Source organism: Strongylocentrotus purpuratus, unplaced genomic scaffold (genome assembly GCF_000002235.5).
Source record: "Strongylocentrotus purpuratus isolate Spur 01 unplaced genomic scaffold, Spur_5.0 spur5_scaffold_3, whole genome shotgun sequence".
NCBI classification, from domain to species: domain Eukaryota; kingdom Metazoa; phylum Echinodermata; class Echinoidea; order Camarodonta; family Strongylocentrotidae; genus Strongylocentrotus; species Strongylocentrotus purpuratus.
In genome coordinates, this window is record NW_022145609.1 from 24,666,342 (window position 1) to 24,684,600 (window position 18,259).

The 18,259-nt window shown below is 37.8% G+C and overlaps 1 protein-coding gene across 1 annotated transcript; it reads right to left on the reverse strand.

The window, feature by feature from the left end:
- Window positions 1-1,554: 1,554 nt before the first annotated feature.
- Window positions 1,555-14,362, reverse strand: LOC115928539. Its single transcript, XM_030995838.1, has 6 exons — window positions 13,963-14,362; window positions 10,369-10,465; window positions 8,865-9,018; window positions 3,342-6,511; window positions 2,744-2,854; window positions 1,555-1,855 (listed from the first exon to the last, which is right to left on the reverse strand). The coding sequence occupies exons 1-6, from the start codon at window positions 13,993-13,995 to the stop codon at window positions 1,578-1,580; spliced, it is 3,843 nt and encodes a 1,280-aa protein (XP_030851698.1). The 5' UTR covers window positions 13,996-14,362; the 3' UTR covers window positions 1,555-1,577.
- Between the last annotated feature and the right edge of the window lie 3,897 nt (window positions 14,363-18,259).

Genomic DNA, 18,259 nt, shown 5'->3' on the forward strand with positions numbered 1-18,259 from the left:
AATAAGAAGATTAGAATTAAGGCTGGCATTGGGAAAGACAAAATACTAGGTGATTAAAGTGGATTTTAGAGAAAGTGTAATACTACAAGGGAAATGAACTGTATATTTGATAGAAACAAGGAATAATGGATAGAGTGAGAAGATGAATTGTGGGAAATTAAGAACTAACAAGAGAGGATTACATAAACAAAGAATGAAAGAAAACAAATATTTAATAAAAAGGGAATTGAAAGAATTCATTGGTCAAATTTAACAGTGATAAAGATATAAAGAAAAGAGTGGAGGAAATAAAGATTTACATGATAGAAAAAAGATGAGAAATAAAGGGGTAGAATAAAATTTAGAAAGAATATTTTTTAAAGACTGACAAATATGAAAATAAAGCGAGGAATAAAACTTGATAGGATATTACAAGGAATGATGGAAATATTCATTTCATTCTTTCATTCTTTGTTTTTGTATTCCTCTCTTGGTAGTTCTTAATTTCCGACAATTCATCTTCTCACTGTATCCATTCTTCCTTGTTTCTATCATATTAATAGATCATATACCTATGTACTATTACACTTTATCTAAAATCCACTTTACCCACCTAGTATATTTGTCTTTCCCGATGTCAGCCTTAATTATAATCTTCTTATTTGTCTATCATTGAACAAAAAACAATCACAACTTATAACTTCGTTTTTAAAGTAAATTTCCCCACGCATCCCCTTTGAAGACATCATTGAAAAAATGGCCCAGCGAGCCGCGACCCGAGTGTAAAAACAGTCGCTAATTTGAAATAAGATTTCCCCCTTATATTAAAAAGCCGATTTGAAGACACTTAAAAAAAGATGGCCAAACGAGCCGTGACCCGAGTGTTTTTCAGCGCGCCGCGACCCGAGTGTTTAGTACAACCCCATAATAATATCAGAAACAACACAAGTTCTGTCCAAAATGAAAAGGGGCACCCTTTACACATAGTAAGGGCACTCTCCCTTGATGATGATATTAATACACTATACTGAACGTGTTCTCATAATAAATGTTGTTTAAGTTTTAATTGTGTCACAAATGTACAAGCATTACACTAGTCAATTCCCCTACTGCCTTCTTATGCTGCCATTATGGTATGTAAATGCAAATACTTGACTGTTTGATTACAACTTCCACTGATTTATTTCGTTAAAAAATCTATGGGTTTTTTTTCTTGTTCAAATAGGATATTTCCAACTCATGCTGCAAAATTCTCATTGTAATCAGTACATGTTGCCTAAACGATATGCTCCCTGTCATTGATATCTGGGAGTGGCCAAGCATAGGTCCACTAAGACCCTAACACAATTACAAATTGCCGGATGCCTACAAAAATGATAATAAAACCTCAAAATAACAAATCCTTTGCCAGTAGAGTGGGTAAACATTTTATGAATACATGGAGAAACCAAATATAAAAGAATACACATTTTAGACTGTAATAACAAGAACATGCCTTGTAATTTATGAGCATTTTCAGCAGTTTGGTGACTCAAAACAAAAGCATGTGTGTATTCAATATAAAAATGCATGGTGATTTGATATTAAAGGGAATGTTTTTACCAAGGCTGTGTTTTTCTGCTTTTGGTAACCTTCGAGTTTCTTACGTAGTCTTTGATGTTGACCCACGTTCTGTGTTTCAGCACAGCTTCAGCTTTCAAGCATTCGTCTATCGCTCTCTTGCCAGGTAGCTTAGAATGAACAGTCATAAAGGCTCCTAAACGTCTCTGGACAGCCGACTTTTCCGCATCGCTCCATGCTGTCTTTCGTTTCTTCCTTATTGGCTGTTCATCAACCTCTTCCAGTACATGTTGCGTTTGCCTTTGCCTTTTGGTACCTAATGAAAGACAATAACAAAAAAATGTTGCAATTATACTATGCAGAATAATAAATGCAGTATCACATACTGTTTCTCTGAGTCTCTGACCCATGAACTTGAAGAGTGCATTACTGTTATGAGGATGGAAGGAGAGGAAGAATATTTAAATCCTCTTTTGCAGTGATGCAGAATAGAGTGTGATCCTGGGAGGAATACACTTAAACGATTTTTTTTTGCGGGAAGAAAGCCATCATATAATTTTGTAAAGCTCATATTTCGTGAAATTATGGGCATCTACCGTTTAGGGGAGTCGGGCACAAACAAGTCTTTAAATTATCTGACAGTGTCATGACAGATGGGGTTATGTTTCACATATTCTACCCGGTTTCTATTGGTCATTTATTTTGCTAATCTAGCTCAGTTTTGGGTTTATTTGGGAGGGGCTCCTGGCTGCCTCCATTTTCATCCATTTCCTAGTATATTGTAGTGATTGCTGTGTGCATGAAAAAAAGTACATTTTGTATTACCTTGACAACCCCTGACTCCCAGTCTAGAACAAAAGGGCCACGATCACATAATACTTTCTGAGTCTATATTATTGTATGTACACAATTTTTTTTTAGTTTAGAGAAGTTTAGATATAGAGACCAATTAAATTCACTAATAGATTTTCTCCGTCATTGGCAACAGCCTTTTTTTGTGAGGCTACATTACAATTATAATTGTGCTATAATTTGTAACAATTCAAAATGCACAAATATTGGTACGTGGTGATTTCAACAGGAAAAAGTTTGGTTTCACTTTGGCTTTTGAGGATGATTGAGAGTGCGGTACAATAGGCAAAATTAACATTTAGGTTTGCAAAAAGGATTTTTTTAGATGCTCTCATTGGACTTAAAGTCATACCTTTTTGGGAGCATCCAGGTAGCTGACGTTCGACATCATGATCACCAGAATCAACATCGCTGTCACAATTGTCATCACATGATTCAGGTCCCTGTTCTCCAGTGTCGATCTCTGTACATAAAATAATAATCAATAATATTCACCAAAAAGAAAATCTGGGTCAACTGCAAAGAAAACATACTTGTAATTTAAAACAAAAGAATATAATCAACTATTTCTAAATACAACATGGTAGAATTGGCACCAGGTATATGCTACATATGTGGATCGAGTCAAACAAATGCCTTAATTACCCCTAATCTAAATAAATTGAAACAAACAAGTGAACAATATAGTGAGGAATATTTAACTGCATGGTTCATTTATAAACAACACTTTTCATTAATTCAATAATGTTGCAGCATGTTTATCAATTTACATATTTTGTATTTGATAATTGTCAAGTTGAGTGGAAATCAGAAATACTTGATTCTTAAAATGAGTACATGCTACATGGTTTGTTATTCATCCCACTCATCCCTCGCCATGATGTTTCTCATCTCATTAGGGTTTGGATTGAGATCCCCACTGTATAATTCTACCCTCATCACAAATTTACCTTCATCTAACTTGATTTGAAGCTCATCCAGACTTTTTGCAGTGCCAATCAGCTGGACCGGGTTCCCAGCTTTTCCCTCCATGGCGAACAGGATCTTTGATATTTTGGCCACCTGCATAGCAGCATCTGGCAGTCTATAATACTCCCTATGTATCCTAATATCGTGGCCCATGAAGTTTGCTAAGGCGTCCATCTCATGGTCCCTCAAGCTCATTAGTTGTGACATGGTAGCTACATGCTTCCGTAATTTTGTGGATCGAAGTGTTGAAGGATTTTGTGCTCCACATGCTTCTGACAGCTCACGGAGAGCATCTGACCCTCGAACATGAGATGTAGTGTCACTATTGGCTACGGCGAACAGGTATTTGTTGCTTGGGTTTACACCTGCTTCCTCCCTGTGGGATACAAGGGTGTCTACACATGATTTCATGGAGTCTGTCACAAGGATCGGCACTGTCCTGCCACGTTTTCCTACTACCTCAACTCTCCAGAGAAACTTTACAAGATTTTTTTCCCAGTCTTTCAGCATCTCTAGTTGTCCTTCCACCATATGAGATTCACCTTTCTTGATTTTATTGTAGTCATCAAGAGTCATCTTGCTGATTTCCCCTTGTCTCCTCCTATTAAACACAATGAGATGAGCCAGCATGGTCTTGTTGAGTTCTCTCCATGTGCTATGGTTTTCGATTGTGGTCCCAGATGACAGTTTGTCTACACAAAGTTCAGCCTGTACCTCTAGGTGTCTTGACAAAGCCACAACATCACTCGTTAGGGGTAGGAGTTTGGGCTGGTTTCGTTTCCTCTGGTACAAAGTTCGTAGAGCATGAGTAGAGATTTCAGATCCCCAACAAGTGTCCAGCAGCTTGATGAACTTTTCTACAAGTTTCTGCATGTCATCCCCATCTCTGTCCATCAAAGCCTTACTCAGGAGCACAAAGGCAGCCTTTCTTAAGGTATGTCCCAGCTTAAGTGCTAGACTTGGTGTATTGAACAAGTGGTTCTCCTCATCAAAGCCTGCCACTTTCTTGACAGCACTCAAGACAGTCATAAAACCATTTGGTGATATCAGGGAAGTCAGACTTGCCTTGCCATTGCAGCTGCAACGTCTGAACTGAAGTACAAGTCTTCCTAGTTCTCGTAACTTGCATCTGATGTGGTTGTGCTGTTCTTCGTCATGGCCCAATTTCTTAGAGTACACCTTGGCCAATTCTAGAATCAACTGATCATTTAGAATGCAGGCCTTGATTTCATCATCGCTGAGACCACTCAGTACTTTGTGTGTTATAGAATCTCTTGATGTGCAGGGCACTGGTGGAAGCAAGAGTCGACCTTGTGCTAATAGTCTTCTTCGTTTTTTCTTTTGCTCCTTAGCCGGCTCTTCTTGCTTCAAAATGCAGCGGTGTTTCCACAATTCGGCTTTCGCAAACCATCCCAAACAATCTTTGCAAGGCTGATAATCACGGGGCTTTGCTTCACAAGAAGGTCTATATACGACCACAAGCTCTCCATGACCCTTTTCGAAGACCCTGTAGTTGTGCATGTGATTTCCTTTATTTCTTATCAATGTCAATAGCTTATCCTTTTCTTTTCGATTCGTTGCTGCCATGTATTGAGCCACCTTTATTTCATTGGAATGTTGTGACCGCAGGTGATCAGGAAGTTTTTTGTGGGGCTTCTCACACATCATGCAATAAGCTACCTTGTCATATTTTCGCCCTCCTTGATTGTTGGTCTTCATCACAGTTATCCCCTCATGGTCAGCATCAATGCCTCCATATCTTGATGATGCCTCCAATGACTGATCTGATGACAGAGATTTCAGTGATCGAGTGATGCCATTTATTGATGTACATTTAGCCTTAGGCAATGATGCTTGAGAATTATTTAATGAAGTCTTCCCTGAAGAGTCAGAATCTCCTTGAGAATCACAGACATAGTCTGGATCATCATCACTATCATCATTATGGTCAGATAATATGTCCTCATTATCACTTGAAAAAATATTTTGTGAAAGGGTTCCATCTGGTACCATCAATGCTGGTGTGGCAGGCTCAGGGAATGGTTCCCAGTGCTCTCGGTTATTAGGGGGGTTTCTGCATAGATCATCAGATGTGTCATCATTATCAGCAAGAAAATTGGACAGTGAAAGGTTTCCATCTGGTTCCATTAAAGGTTGTGTGGCAAGCTCAGTAAATGGTTCCCAATGCACTTGGTTATTAGGTGGGTTTATGCATGGATCATCACATGTGTCATCATTATCAGCTGAAACATTAAACTGTGAAATCTTTCCATCTGATTCCATTAAAGCTTGTGTGGCAGGCTCAGGGGATGGTTCCCAATTTGTTTCGTTATTAGGGGGGTTTCTGCATAGATCATCAGATGTTTCAGCATCATCAGTTAGAACATTGGAGAGTGGACGGTTTCCATCTGGTTCTATTAAAGGTTGTGTGGCAAGCTCAGTAAATGATTCCCAATGCACTTGGTTATTAGGGGGGTTTATGCATGGATCATCACATGTGTCATCATTATCAACTGGAACATCAAACTGGGAGAGCTTTCCATCTGATTCCATTAACGCTTGTGTGGCAGGCTCAGGGGATGGTTCCCAATGTTCTTGGTTATTAGAGGGGTTCCGGCATGGATCATCACATGTGTCATCATTATCAGCTGAAACACTGAACTGTGAAATCTTACCATCTGATTCCATTAAAGCTTGTGTGGCAGGCTTAGGGGATGGTTCCCAATTTGTTTCGTTATTAGGGGGGTTTCTGCATCGATCTTCAGATGTTTCATCATCATCAGCTCGAACATTGGACTGTGAAAAGTTTCCATCTGGTTCCAGTAGTTCTTGTGTGGCAGGCTCGGAGAATGGTGAACAAACTTTTTCTGGGTCTGGTGGGAGGTTTGCAGAATTTTGCAGAATTTCAGGTTTTTCATCTTGGACTCCACTGTGTAATTGAGTAGGACTTGGGAATACAAAATTATCTCCCACCCCATAATCATATAACACTTCTTCACCTTCTTTGATTTTCTTCAATGAGAAGAGAACCAGTTCTGGTTCATTGTGAGGGTTCTCTCTAATCTTCATTCTGCTGTTGACTTCACCCCTCCAACCATGGTTGACGAGTCGTCCCAGTTGTTGTTTAGTTGGTTCGACTGATGCATCCCTACTGGAAATGAAATTGAAAAAAAATGAAAACATTAGATTCATCAATGTTTAAAATTACAATGAATCACTGAAACATACAAGTATATGTGGGTTACAATTTGTGATTTCACTTTAGGTTTTCTCTGTTGTCAGATATTATTTGATTAACTGTTACTTTTCAAGTAGCTAGGGTATCACTCAAAGAAGAATCGTTACAGTCATGATTTTTGTTAACGCATGGTTAATTTTAGGAGGAAATTTGAAATACAAGTAACATAGGAAACAAATAGGTAACATTACATGTAGGCATTGGAAATCATAACCAATATCATGAACATTAAACATGCATATGTTTACTTTTCATTTGCCTTAAAATTGTAATGCTACAAAATGTCACCGTGCATCAGACAAGAGTACCGAGGCGAAAAAAGACGACGAACTAACCGTGGAAGATTTTTTCAATATAAATACAAATAACAAAAACAAAACAAAAAAAAACACAAAGGTCGAATAACGACACGCCCTACAAGCCACGGGCAACAGCATTGCGAACAAAATATATCCTCTCAAGACCCTCTGAAATACGAGAGCCAAAGACATTACATGGTATAACAAAAATAACAAAAAAGAGAGAGAAGCGACCAAATTGGGGAAAGGGCAAGGAGAGGCAACAGACTAAAGGGAAAATGTACAATTTCGGACATATCTATCCACAAGATGTTTACACCGGGTGGGAGAGATGGAAGAAGGCTTCGGCAGGGGAGAAGGAACATGCGGAGAAGAAAGATGAGTCCAAGGAGAAGAAGGGAGGGAGAGATGAGGAAAGATTAAAAAATAGCATGGGAAAAAGGAAAAAAAGCATTATGATAAACAAGAACAGACGTGTAGAATGAGGGGGGAAAGAAGAAAATAATCTATCTAATCTTTAAAAGTGGAACGTAGCTCCAAAAAGCAAATAAAGAATACAATATAAAAAGTGGCTACTAGCACAAACCTGAATTCATATCAAACGGACCAAACATGTATGCAGTGTTATATTATTTTAGAATGAGCAAAGAAAGCAGGAAATCCAATGCAGGGTTTGAATTGTGCATTGAAAACTACATCCTCAATGAAGATTATGTTTACCAACTGTATGATTTTTGTTCTCAAGTTTTCAAATGATTTTTCAATAAATCTTACCATTTGACATATGTTGGCCCATCTCAGATCATCTTCCCAGATTATAAAGAAGAGGAAATTTGGGAAATTACAAAATGAATGATGAACATTTAACAAAGAAGGATAACAGAAATTAAAAGCAGAAGATGTATAAAGACAACAAGCAGGAGTAGCGAAATGAGAAATCCAGCTACAATGCGAGGATGACGCTGGACAACAGACATTGAAAGAAATGAATTAGGAGGATGGGAAGGGAGAGGAGGAGACAAAGCAGATGAAGAAGTTGAATGAGGAGTTGATGAGCGAGGGGTTAGGAGAGGGGTTGAGGGAGGGGTTGGGAGAGGGGTTGGGAGAGGGGTTAGGCGAGGGGTTGAGGGAGGGGTTGTGTGAGGGGTTGATTGGGGGGTGCGGGGAGGTGTTAGGGGAAGTAATGAATGAACAGATGAAGTAATATCAGACTGAAGTGAAGATGAGGTGTAGAAGAAAGGGGGAGTAGAAAAAGAGTCTTCCGATGACATATTGCAGGGAACTGATGAACCAGCATCATTTAAAACTTCACTGGAGGGAGAGGGAGGTGGTGCAAGCTGCGTAGAAATTTCCGAATCTGTTTCATCATTTAAAACTTCACTGGAGGGAGAGGGAGGTGGTGCAAGTTGCATAGAAATTTCCGAATCTGTTTCATCTGTAAGATGAAATGTGGAGTGTACAAAAAAAAAACATGGACTTTTCAGTGTAATGCACCTTTCTTTTATATCCAATATTTGTACCAAATATTGTTTTATATTCTCATTTTATGCTCTCCAAAATGGAATATGATCTGTTGGACTGACAAGGTAGAATAATTGTCATTGGTAAGATTGTGTTTTTTGTATGATAGCTAAAACAGGTTTGAATAGATAGAGAAGAATATAAGTTGCATATTTGTTCTATGCTGTCCTTGCCGTATTGATACTTTCTGCAGAAAACTGTATGTGTACTGTATGTGGTCAGTCCACGGGTTTATTCAAAAGCACGGAATAGAATTTGACAGACATGACTAGCTTTCGATCTTTCTCTAGGGAAAAAACAAAAACCACTGGTAGAAAATATGTTGCCCTGTCAACCCACATGTTTACGACTACGTCATAAGCATATAGCCTTAGGTTTGTTTTCAACACCTATCATTACAAAATATACTTTTCAATAAATCAAGTCGTCATAGTATGTAGACTTACCACCATTTCGTCCCTTTCCATGTGAAAAAGTATCTGAAGCAAGTTTCACAGTCTGCATCTCTTCTTTCCCCCACATCTCTGGTTACCAGATCTCCTCTGTACCACAAAAGGAATTCTCCCTCTTCAAACGTTTTGGTGGTAAAGACTGCTCTACCTGTGATTGAAGAAATACATAATCTTCATGAGATCAATCATGCGAGTTTAAACATTGTGAATATGATGTTACAAGTATATTTGTCTGTCATTTAAGATAATGCTCAGGTGTGATAAGTAACTCGGACTCGTACTTGTAAGAAGGCACTTATTTTCAAAATTGGTTGAGTTTTAAATAACATTTGTGTGTCTTTTTGGTCACATTGCCATCAAGCAGACTTTTAAGCAACACACTGTATTTAATATTAGTATGCTGCAGATATTAAATTACAGTGTCATGCATGTCATGATGAACATGACGTTTTCTCTAGATTTTCTAAAAACTTTTTGACATTCAACCCCATGAGGAGGCATTAAAATTCATTTCAAGGTCTAACCTTTAAACACTTAACCAAATCAAGTTTAATACCTCCTGCTTTACAAAAGAGCCCTGTACATACAAATATTTACAAAAAAATAGAATACATTGTAGAAAACATTTAAAAAAAAGCTTTAAAAAAATAAAAACTAGATCAAAATGAACAAAAGGCCTTAAATATTAAATATTTAAGATATTATTGATACAAAGAAAAATGACCAAAAAAATATTTTAAAAAATACACATGCCGTAAAAATAGACTACACAACTGCAAACAGACAAACAAACAAAACTAACTTATGGTAAAAGTCATGATATAACATTAGGTACCAGTGCATGCATTAAAGTGATAGAGGGAGTGACTTAATTTGGTTTTTTAACATTTGGAGTGAAGTTGCCGTGCGAATATGAGTCGGTAGATTGTTATAGATGCTTGGAGCAGTGAAAGAAAAAGAACGTTTTTTAAATTCAGTCTTTGGTTTCAGGATAAATAAGGGATTTAAGGAAGAATGACAAGTAACAAAGTAAACTGGACGATTATGACCAAAAGATTCTAAATAAGGGGCTAGATTATTGAGTATTTTGTAGACGAAAATGCAGTAGTGGTAATTGATTCTATTTTCAACACTTTGCCACTGAAGACTGCTTCACGCAATTAAGTGTTGAATTAAGATTATAAAAACAGAAAAATATGAGGGAAAGCATATCAAATATTCTACTGCATGAAATTAATGAAATATACAGAAAGGGTATAGATTTTACTAAAGAAGTTGACCTGTTTAACTGCGAAGGGTATCAAAGTTACTCTGAGAAGAGCTGGTGATTTTCAGACAATAGGCGATGAGGTGTGATCAAAGAACCATACCAGGCGTTCCTTGCATAGTCTAGCTCTGAATCAATATTTTATTGAGCATATTAATGTTAGATATCTATGCTACAGTGAATTTTCACTATTAATACAATCTACATGTACATGTATGTAACCTCACTCACCTTTGTCAGGCAGCTGTTTCACTGTAAATCCTTCAGGATCAACTTCACTAAAAATATCTGGAACTGTCTGTCTGGTTTGACTTCTGAGAATCCGATTCTGAAACAAGTCAAGTAAATATTAGTAATATTATGCAGAAACACAGCTGTGAGCAAGCTGGAAGAAAATATCTAAATATTACACCCCCCCCCCCATCCTCCCCCTTATCATACTGGAATTTGCCAAAATATTGCTACTCATATCCATGCTCAATTTTATTATATTATTTGTTAAAATCATGAGGTATTATGAAACACATCCATTATGATGTACATCAAGGGGGTCATGTAAATACATGGCTCCACATTTCCCATGCACACATCTTATCATATTTGACTTATTTGCAATAGATATAGATTGCTCCACATTTCCTATGCACACATTTATACATATCTAGCCCATATGCAATAATAAATGTGGCTCCACATTTCCCATGCACACATTTATACATATCTGGCTGATGTGTAATATATATAGATATGGCTCCACATTTCCCATGCACACATTTATACATCTTCAATCCACCTTAAGTAGTTGAGATAAACATGGCTCCACATTTCCCATGCACCCATTTATACACATCTGGCCCATATGTAATATATAAATGGCTCCACATTTCCCATGCACAAATGTATAGACATCTGGCCCATGTGTAATATATATGGCTCCACATTTCCCATGCATAAATTTATACATATCTGGGTCATGTGTAATATATATATAGATATGGCTCCACATTTCCCATGCACACATTTATACACATCTGGCCCATTTGTAATATATATATATGGCTCCACATTTTCCATGCACACATTTATACACATCTGGCCCATGTATAATATATATAGATATGGCTCCACATTTCCCATGCACACATTTATACAAATCTGGCCCATGTATAATATATATATATATATATATATATGGCTCCACATTTCAAATGCACACATTTATACACATCTGGCCTATGTGTAATATATATATATATATATGGCTCCACATTTCCCATGCACACATTTATACACATCTGGCCCATGTGTAATATATATATATGGCTCCACATTTCCCATGCACACATTTATACACATCTGGCCCATGTGTAATATATATATGGCTCCACATTTCCCATGCACACATTTATACATCTGGTCCATGTGTAATATATATATGGCTCCACATTTCCCATGCACACATTTATACACATCTGGCCCATGTGTAATATATATATATGGTTCCACATTTCCCATGCACACATTTATACACATCTGGCCCATTCGTAATATATATATATGGCTCCACATTTTCCATGCACACATTTATACACATCTGGCCCATGTGTAATATATATATATGGCTCCACATTTCCCATGCACACATTTATACACATCTGGCCCATGTGTAATATATATATATGGCTCCACATTTCCCATGCACACATTTATACACATCTGGCCCATGTGTAATATATTTATGTGGCTCCACATTTCCCATGCACACATTTATACATCTGGCCCATGTGTAATATATATATGGCTCCACATTTTCCATGCACACATTTATACATATCTAGGTCATGTGTAATATATATATAGATATGGCTCCACATTTCCCATGCACACATTTATACACATCTGGCCCATTTGTAATATATATATATATGGCTCCACATTTTCCATGCACACATTTATACACATCTGGCCAATGTATAATATATATAGATATGGCTCCACATTTCCCATGCACACATTTATACAAATCTGGCCCATGTATAATATATATATATATATATATATATGGCTCCACATTTCAAATGCACACATTTATACACATCTGGCCTATGTGTAATATATATATATATATATGGCTCCACATTTCCCATGCACACATTTATACACATCTGGCCCATGTGTAATATATATATATGGCTCCACATTTCCCATGCACACATTTATACACATCTGGCCCATGTGTAATATATTTATGTGGCTCCACATTTCCCATGCACACATTTAAACATCTGGCCCATGTGTAATATATATATGGCTCCACATTTCCCATGCACACATTTATACATCTTCAATCCACCTTAAATAGTTCAGATAAACATGGTTCCACATTTTCCATGCACACATTTATACATATCTGGGTCATGTGTAATATATATATAGATATGGCTCCACATTTCCCATGCACACATTTATACACGTCTGGCCCATTATATATATATATATATATATATGGCGCCACATTTCCCATGCACACAGTTATACAAATCTGGCCCATGTATAATGGCTCCACAGTTCCCATGCACACATTTATAAGTCTTCAATCCACCTTAAATAGTTCAGTTAAACATGGCTCCACATTTTCCATGCACACATTTATACATATCTGGGTCATGTGTAATATATATATATATATATATAGATATGGCTCCACATTTCCCATGCACACATTTATACACGTCTGGCCCATTATATATATATATATATATATATATGGCTCCACATTTCCCATGCACACATTTATACACATCTGGCCCATGTGTAATATATATATATTTATATATATATATGGCTCCACATTTCCCATGCACACATTTATACACATCTGGCCCATGTGTAATATAGACCTATATATATATGGCTCCACATTTCCCATGCACACATTTATACACATCTGGCCTATGTATAAAATATATAGATATGGCTCCACATTTCCAATGCACACATTTATACAAATCTGGCCCATGTATAATGGCTCCACAGTTCCCATGCACACATTTATAAATCTTCAATCCACCTTAAATAGTTCAGTTAAACATGGCTCCACATTTTCCATGCACACATTTATACATATCTGGCCCATGTGTAATATATATATATATATATATATGGCTCCACATTTCCCATGCACACATTTATACACATCTGGCCCATGTGTAATATATATATATATATGGCTCCACATTTCCCATGCACACATTTAAACACATATTGCCCATGTAGATCTATATCTAGTTATGGCTCCACATTTCCCGTGCACACATTTATACACATCTGACCCAGATTATTATGGCTCCACATTTCCCATGCACACATTTATACACATCTGACCCATGTGAGTTATTTACAGATAGGCCTAGACCTATGGCTCCACATTTCCCATGCACACATTTAGGCTAAATCTGGCTGATGTGAAATAGACCTTCAAATCTAACGTTACTAGATATTCCTTTAGTTTAACTCTAAAGTTAGGCCTATGAAGAACTTATACTAGACCTAGATCTACTACTAGTAGCCTAGACTAGTAGTACTAGTCTAGGTCTAGGCCTAACGTTAGGCCTAGAATCTAGATCTACAATACATCTTACTTAGATCTAGATTAGACTTAGATCTAGATCTAGATCTATGTATGAGTTTTTTGTACCCAATATCATGAATAGAACTAGATCTATAGGCCTAAGGAATTCTTTAAAAAGTTGATAGAATATTAATGGGCCTAGACTGGATTAAAAATGAAAGTAAACTTTCTAGATCTAGACAAGTTCTACTTACTTTTGCCAGTTGTGGCTGTACTAATCCCGCCATGACATGTCCATATACGTTAACAGGCACGTCGCAAGGTGCACTGCACCAGCACTGCGCATGCGCTGCATCTAATAAGATACAGACTGTGCAGTGTGTATCCTCATGCTGGCGCTCTTCACTTGATATTATTCTTGAGATCGGAAAATAATACACATATTCAGGCTGCAAGCTATGACTCCAAAGTGGGAAACCGGGGATGGAGTTAAATCGCAGCCGAACGTTGATGGGGTACTACTGAGATGTCCCAAAGCTGATTTAAATCTCGTTTTAATGATTCTGCAACTGTGGAGCTCCACGGTTTGCTGTGTCTCCACAGTTGGAAGTTGTGTATTCATATGAACCTCCCCGATTGACGGTCATTACAAGTGCACGTACACACATACACACGTGAATACACACACACCCACTTACACGCAAACTGTATCTTTCTCTCTCTCTCTCTCTCTCTCGCTCTATCTCTCACTTTTCCCTCATGAGAAAGAATTAACTAAGAGGCGGACGTGTAGTTAAGATAGATTCCGGGATTTCCCCCAAAGCACTTAGCTGAGGTGTGGTTTCAGTGCTCTGGGTGCTTCGAGGCGGGAGTGGGGAAGGGGGGGGGGGGGGGGGCTCGCCTTTGTTTATATAGACAGTGTGTATTTTTCTACTTTACATTGTAAACCCAAGCCCGCCCCCGCCCCTCTCCACCTGTCACTTTCACAAATATTAGAGTTAGCGTTAGGGTGAAGAGTATGTCAGAGTACGTATGTCGTTCTTTTCGTCTAAAACGATGGTATCATCGTTTTACGGGCAATGGCGTCATGGTGATACTTATGATGTATTTCATCAAGGAGACCGCACATAAAAAATGGTGTAAGTTTACAAATAAACAAGTGTTAATGTACTGACAGTATAATGACACAATAAATGAGTAAAATTTACTCATCCAATTTAGTTTTTTTCTCTTGGTACTCACCATGTTAGTTCCCGTTGTAATGCAGATAAGTGAGTTTTTACAATTGACACTATAATGACACACAAGTGAGTATTCTTCATGAGTATTCTTCAACATACTCATGATTGTGAATCTTGTTTAACCCACTTATACATGGAAATAAGCTTATCTCCCTGTATAAGTGGGTTAGCTTATATATTTTAGATTTTAGCAACGGTACCTTATGTTGATCACACAAAAATACTCGAGTGGAACAAAACAAAAAATGGAAGAAAAAACAAATAAATGAGACTTCATTAACTTATAGTAAACGGAGCAGTGTTAGAATAAGTGCTCACTTAACAATTAGAAGTACGTCTTTTTTCCCCTAAAAACGCAAACATCAAACAAATTACGGGTATTCAAATATAAACGAAACAAACTCTTACTTACGTCTTTGCTCTTCCCACGTCAGCCATAGATTATAATCATGGAGTCTATTCTTCTGCATTGCAGTATATTGCATGTATATTGCATTGCTTGGCGCTAGCCTGCGCGAGCTCACGCACGTGGCCGTCGTACTCAGATTCGTGGATAATTTTCTCCGACTCTAGATCCTATACACATTAAATGAGTGAGATCACTCACTTGATAGTATTGGAAGTTATCGAAGAACGAGTCAATGAGTAAATAACCCACAGTTTAACCCTATTTAGCCCGGGCTATTTTGAAACTGAAAAGCCCGGGGGGGGGGGGGGGAGGGCCGTGAAACGACCGATCGCCGCGAAAATGTGCATACATGTCAAGTGAAGTGTATAGAATACTATAGTAATTTCAAGTTTTTGTAAAATTCACATGTTTGCTCATAAATCAGACATTATTCATATTTAAGCATTCTTTCTCACTACATATATTTGTTAGACCATTTGGAATAATAATACAACACAAAAAATTGAAAAACCAGGGTTAATCCTTATGTTATCTATTGTTTTGATAATTTCTTTGTTTTTTTTAACTTATGTATTTTATTGTTTTTGTTGTTTTATTTAATTTCCAACTTTAATTCAACTATTTTGACCCCAAAATAAACACCTAAACTATAAACAAGACCAAATAACCAATGTTTTATCTCTTTATTTGAAAAATGAGATTTCCATATGTTTTGGACACAAATCACAAAAATGAGTTATTTTCGGGCTGACATGCAAAAACAAAAAGGTAATATTAGGTCCGATTTTCGAAAAAATTCTTTCAAAAGATGCGCAAGACTCGATAAAAAAAAAAGTCACAAAATTTCAGCGCAAAATGTCGAGGGGGGGGGGTTCTAAAGCCCCCCCCCCCCCGGGCTAAATAGGGTAAATGAAAACTCAGTGATGCGTTAATGCCTTGGTTTACTGACTAGGCAGTAGATCTACTAATTTAACACAAAATCGACAACTGAGAATGTTTACTCGTTTTTTTTCTACACCAGTTGAGAATACTCGTTCAAGTGATTTTTGTTTATATGTCATCGAGTAAAATGAAACTCACCAAGGCGGTAAAAAATGTGATGCTTGGTCATGTAATCCAGTTCAGGTGTAAAAACCATATTTTCGAACTGCAATTCACCCGACTATATGAGTTTGTTAAGGGTTTACTCGAAACAGGGAGTTCTTGTTTTTTGTGTGTATGGTGTGAAATATAATTTTTACTCTCGTGTTTTATTTGCACTTCTATGCCTCTGTAATATGTTTGTATTATTTCTTGTCGTTAATTCCAACAGTGAACCCGTGTAATATATCTGGTCAACCACGCGGCCTTAAAAGTGGTGCTCTTCCCGATTCGGCTTTCTCCGAATCATCCTGCTACTCGGCGGCCTTCTGCAGCCGTTTTGGCCGCCTGAACGATGACACAGCCTGGATCGCATACTCGTCCGACCAAAACCCATGGATGCAGGTCCAATTTGAGTGCAGTTATGTTGTAACAGCCGTAACTACTCAGGGTAGAAATAACGTTGGTCAGTGGGTGAAGTCATACACTTTTTCGTCTAGTTTTGACAACATGGCTTGGACTGATTATTTGAACGTTCACTCTGAATCAGTTGAGGTGAATGCACTAAACTGCGGTTCCTCATTTAAATGTTTAAAAAAACTTAATCAAATGATAGCCATGTGACTCACACGCTTGCAAGGCCGATAGTTGGACGCTCTTTCCGGGTCCATCCAAAGACCAATCACGGTCTCCTGTCTTGAGGATGGTACTATATGGGTATGGACCTCTAACTGATGTCATAGGTAAGTGCAGAGTAGGACTGTTAATAATGAGAAAGTTTACCACTGGTAAAAATAGCAAAAGTGACCTCTAATTGATGCCATAAAGTAGGTGGAACGTAGGACTACTAGTCAAAATCAAAATATACGATAATTGTTATTTCGTTCAGAGGTCTAGGTACCATTTTCAAAAGACAGGAATTAAGGTAAATACACATTTTTAGAGATTGTTTAAAATAATTTCTAACCCTGTTCAAATATCTGACCCCGCCCACTGTTCTCTAACCCACCCCTTCCTATATTCTGACCCTCTTTAATTCTACGATTCTGTTTTTTGGTCTCCGACACTTCTTTCTCTCCCCATGTCTGTGCTTTCCCGTCATGTCTGCAAATTAACACCCACCGCCGCCCTTCCTCTCACTCTTTCTCTCCCCCTCCCATCCCTTTCTATCTTTCAGCCTTTCTCTCTCTCATGCTCTTTCCATTTAACGCCCCCCCTCTCTCTCTCTCTCTCTAACTCTCTGTCCCTCTTCCTCTATTTCAATATCTCTCTCTTTCTGTCTCCGTCCCTTTCTTCCATCTCAATCTCTCTCCATCCCTTTTCTCTCCCCCTATGTCATCCATTTCTACCTTTCCGCCTTTCTCTCCCTCATGCTCTCTCCAGTCAACGCCCCCTCTCTCTCTAACTCTCTGCCCCTCTTCTTCTATTTCAATTTCTCTCTCTCTCTCTCTCTCTGTCTCCGTCCCTAACTTCCATCTCAATGTGTCACTCTCTCTCCGTGCCTTTCCTCTATTTCAATATCTCTCTCTATCTCTCTCTTTCTATCCATCCTTCACCTCTCCCTCTCCGTATCTTCATTTCTCTCTGTGAAGCATACTTTCTCCTTGATTTTAAACGTATAATAAATCACCCATGTACAAATCAAATCTTGTTAAAGCCTCTCTAAAGTGTTGGGAGCCCCCAAAAATTGATGGCAAAAATTATCTTCAATCGTATAATGAAGAAAGTGAAAGAGGATGTCATTTAACACTGACTTCTGCAAGAATTTTCAGGAAATTATCAAAATAGTTCATTACGAGTGATACCCCACCCCTTAAAGCA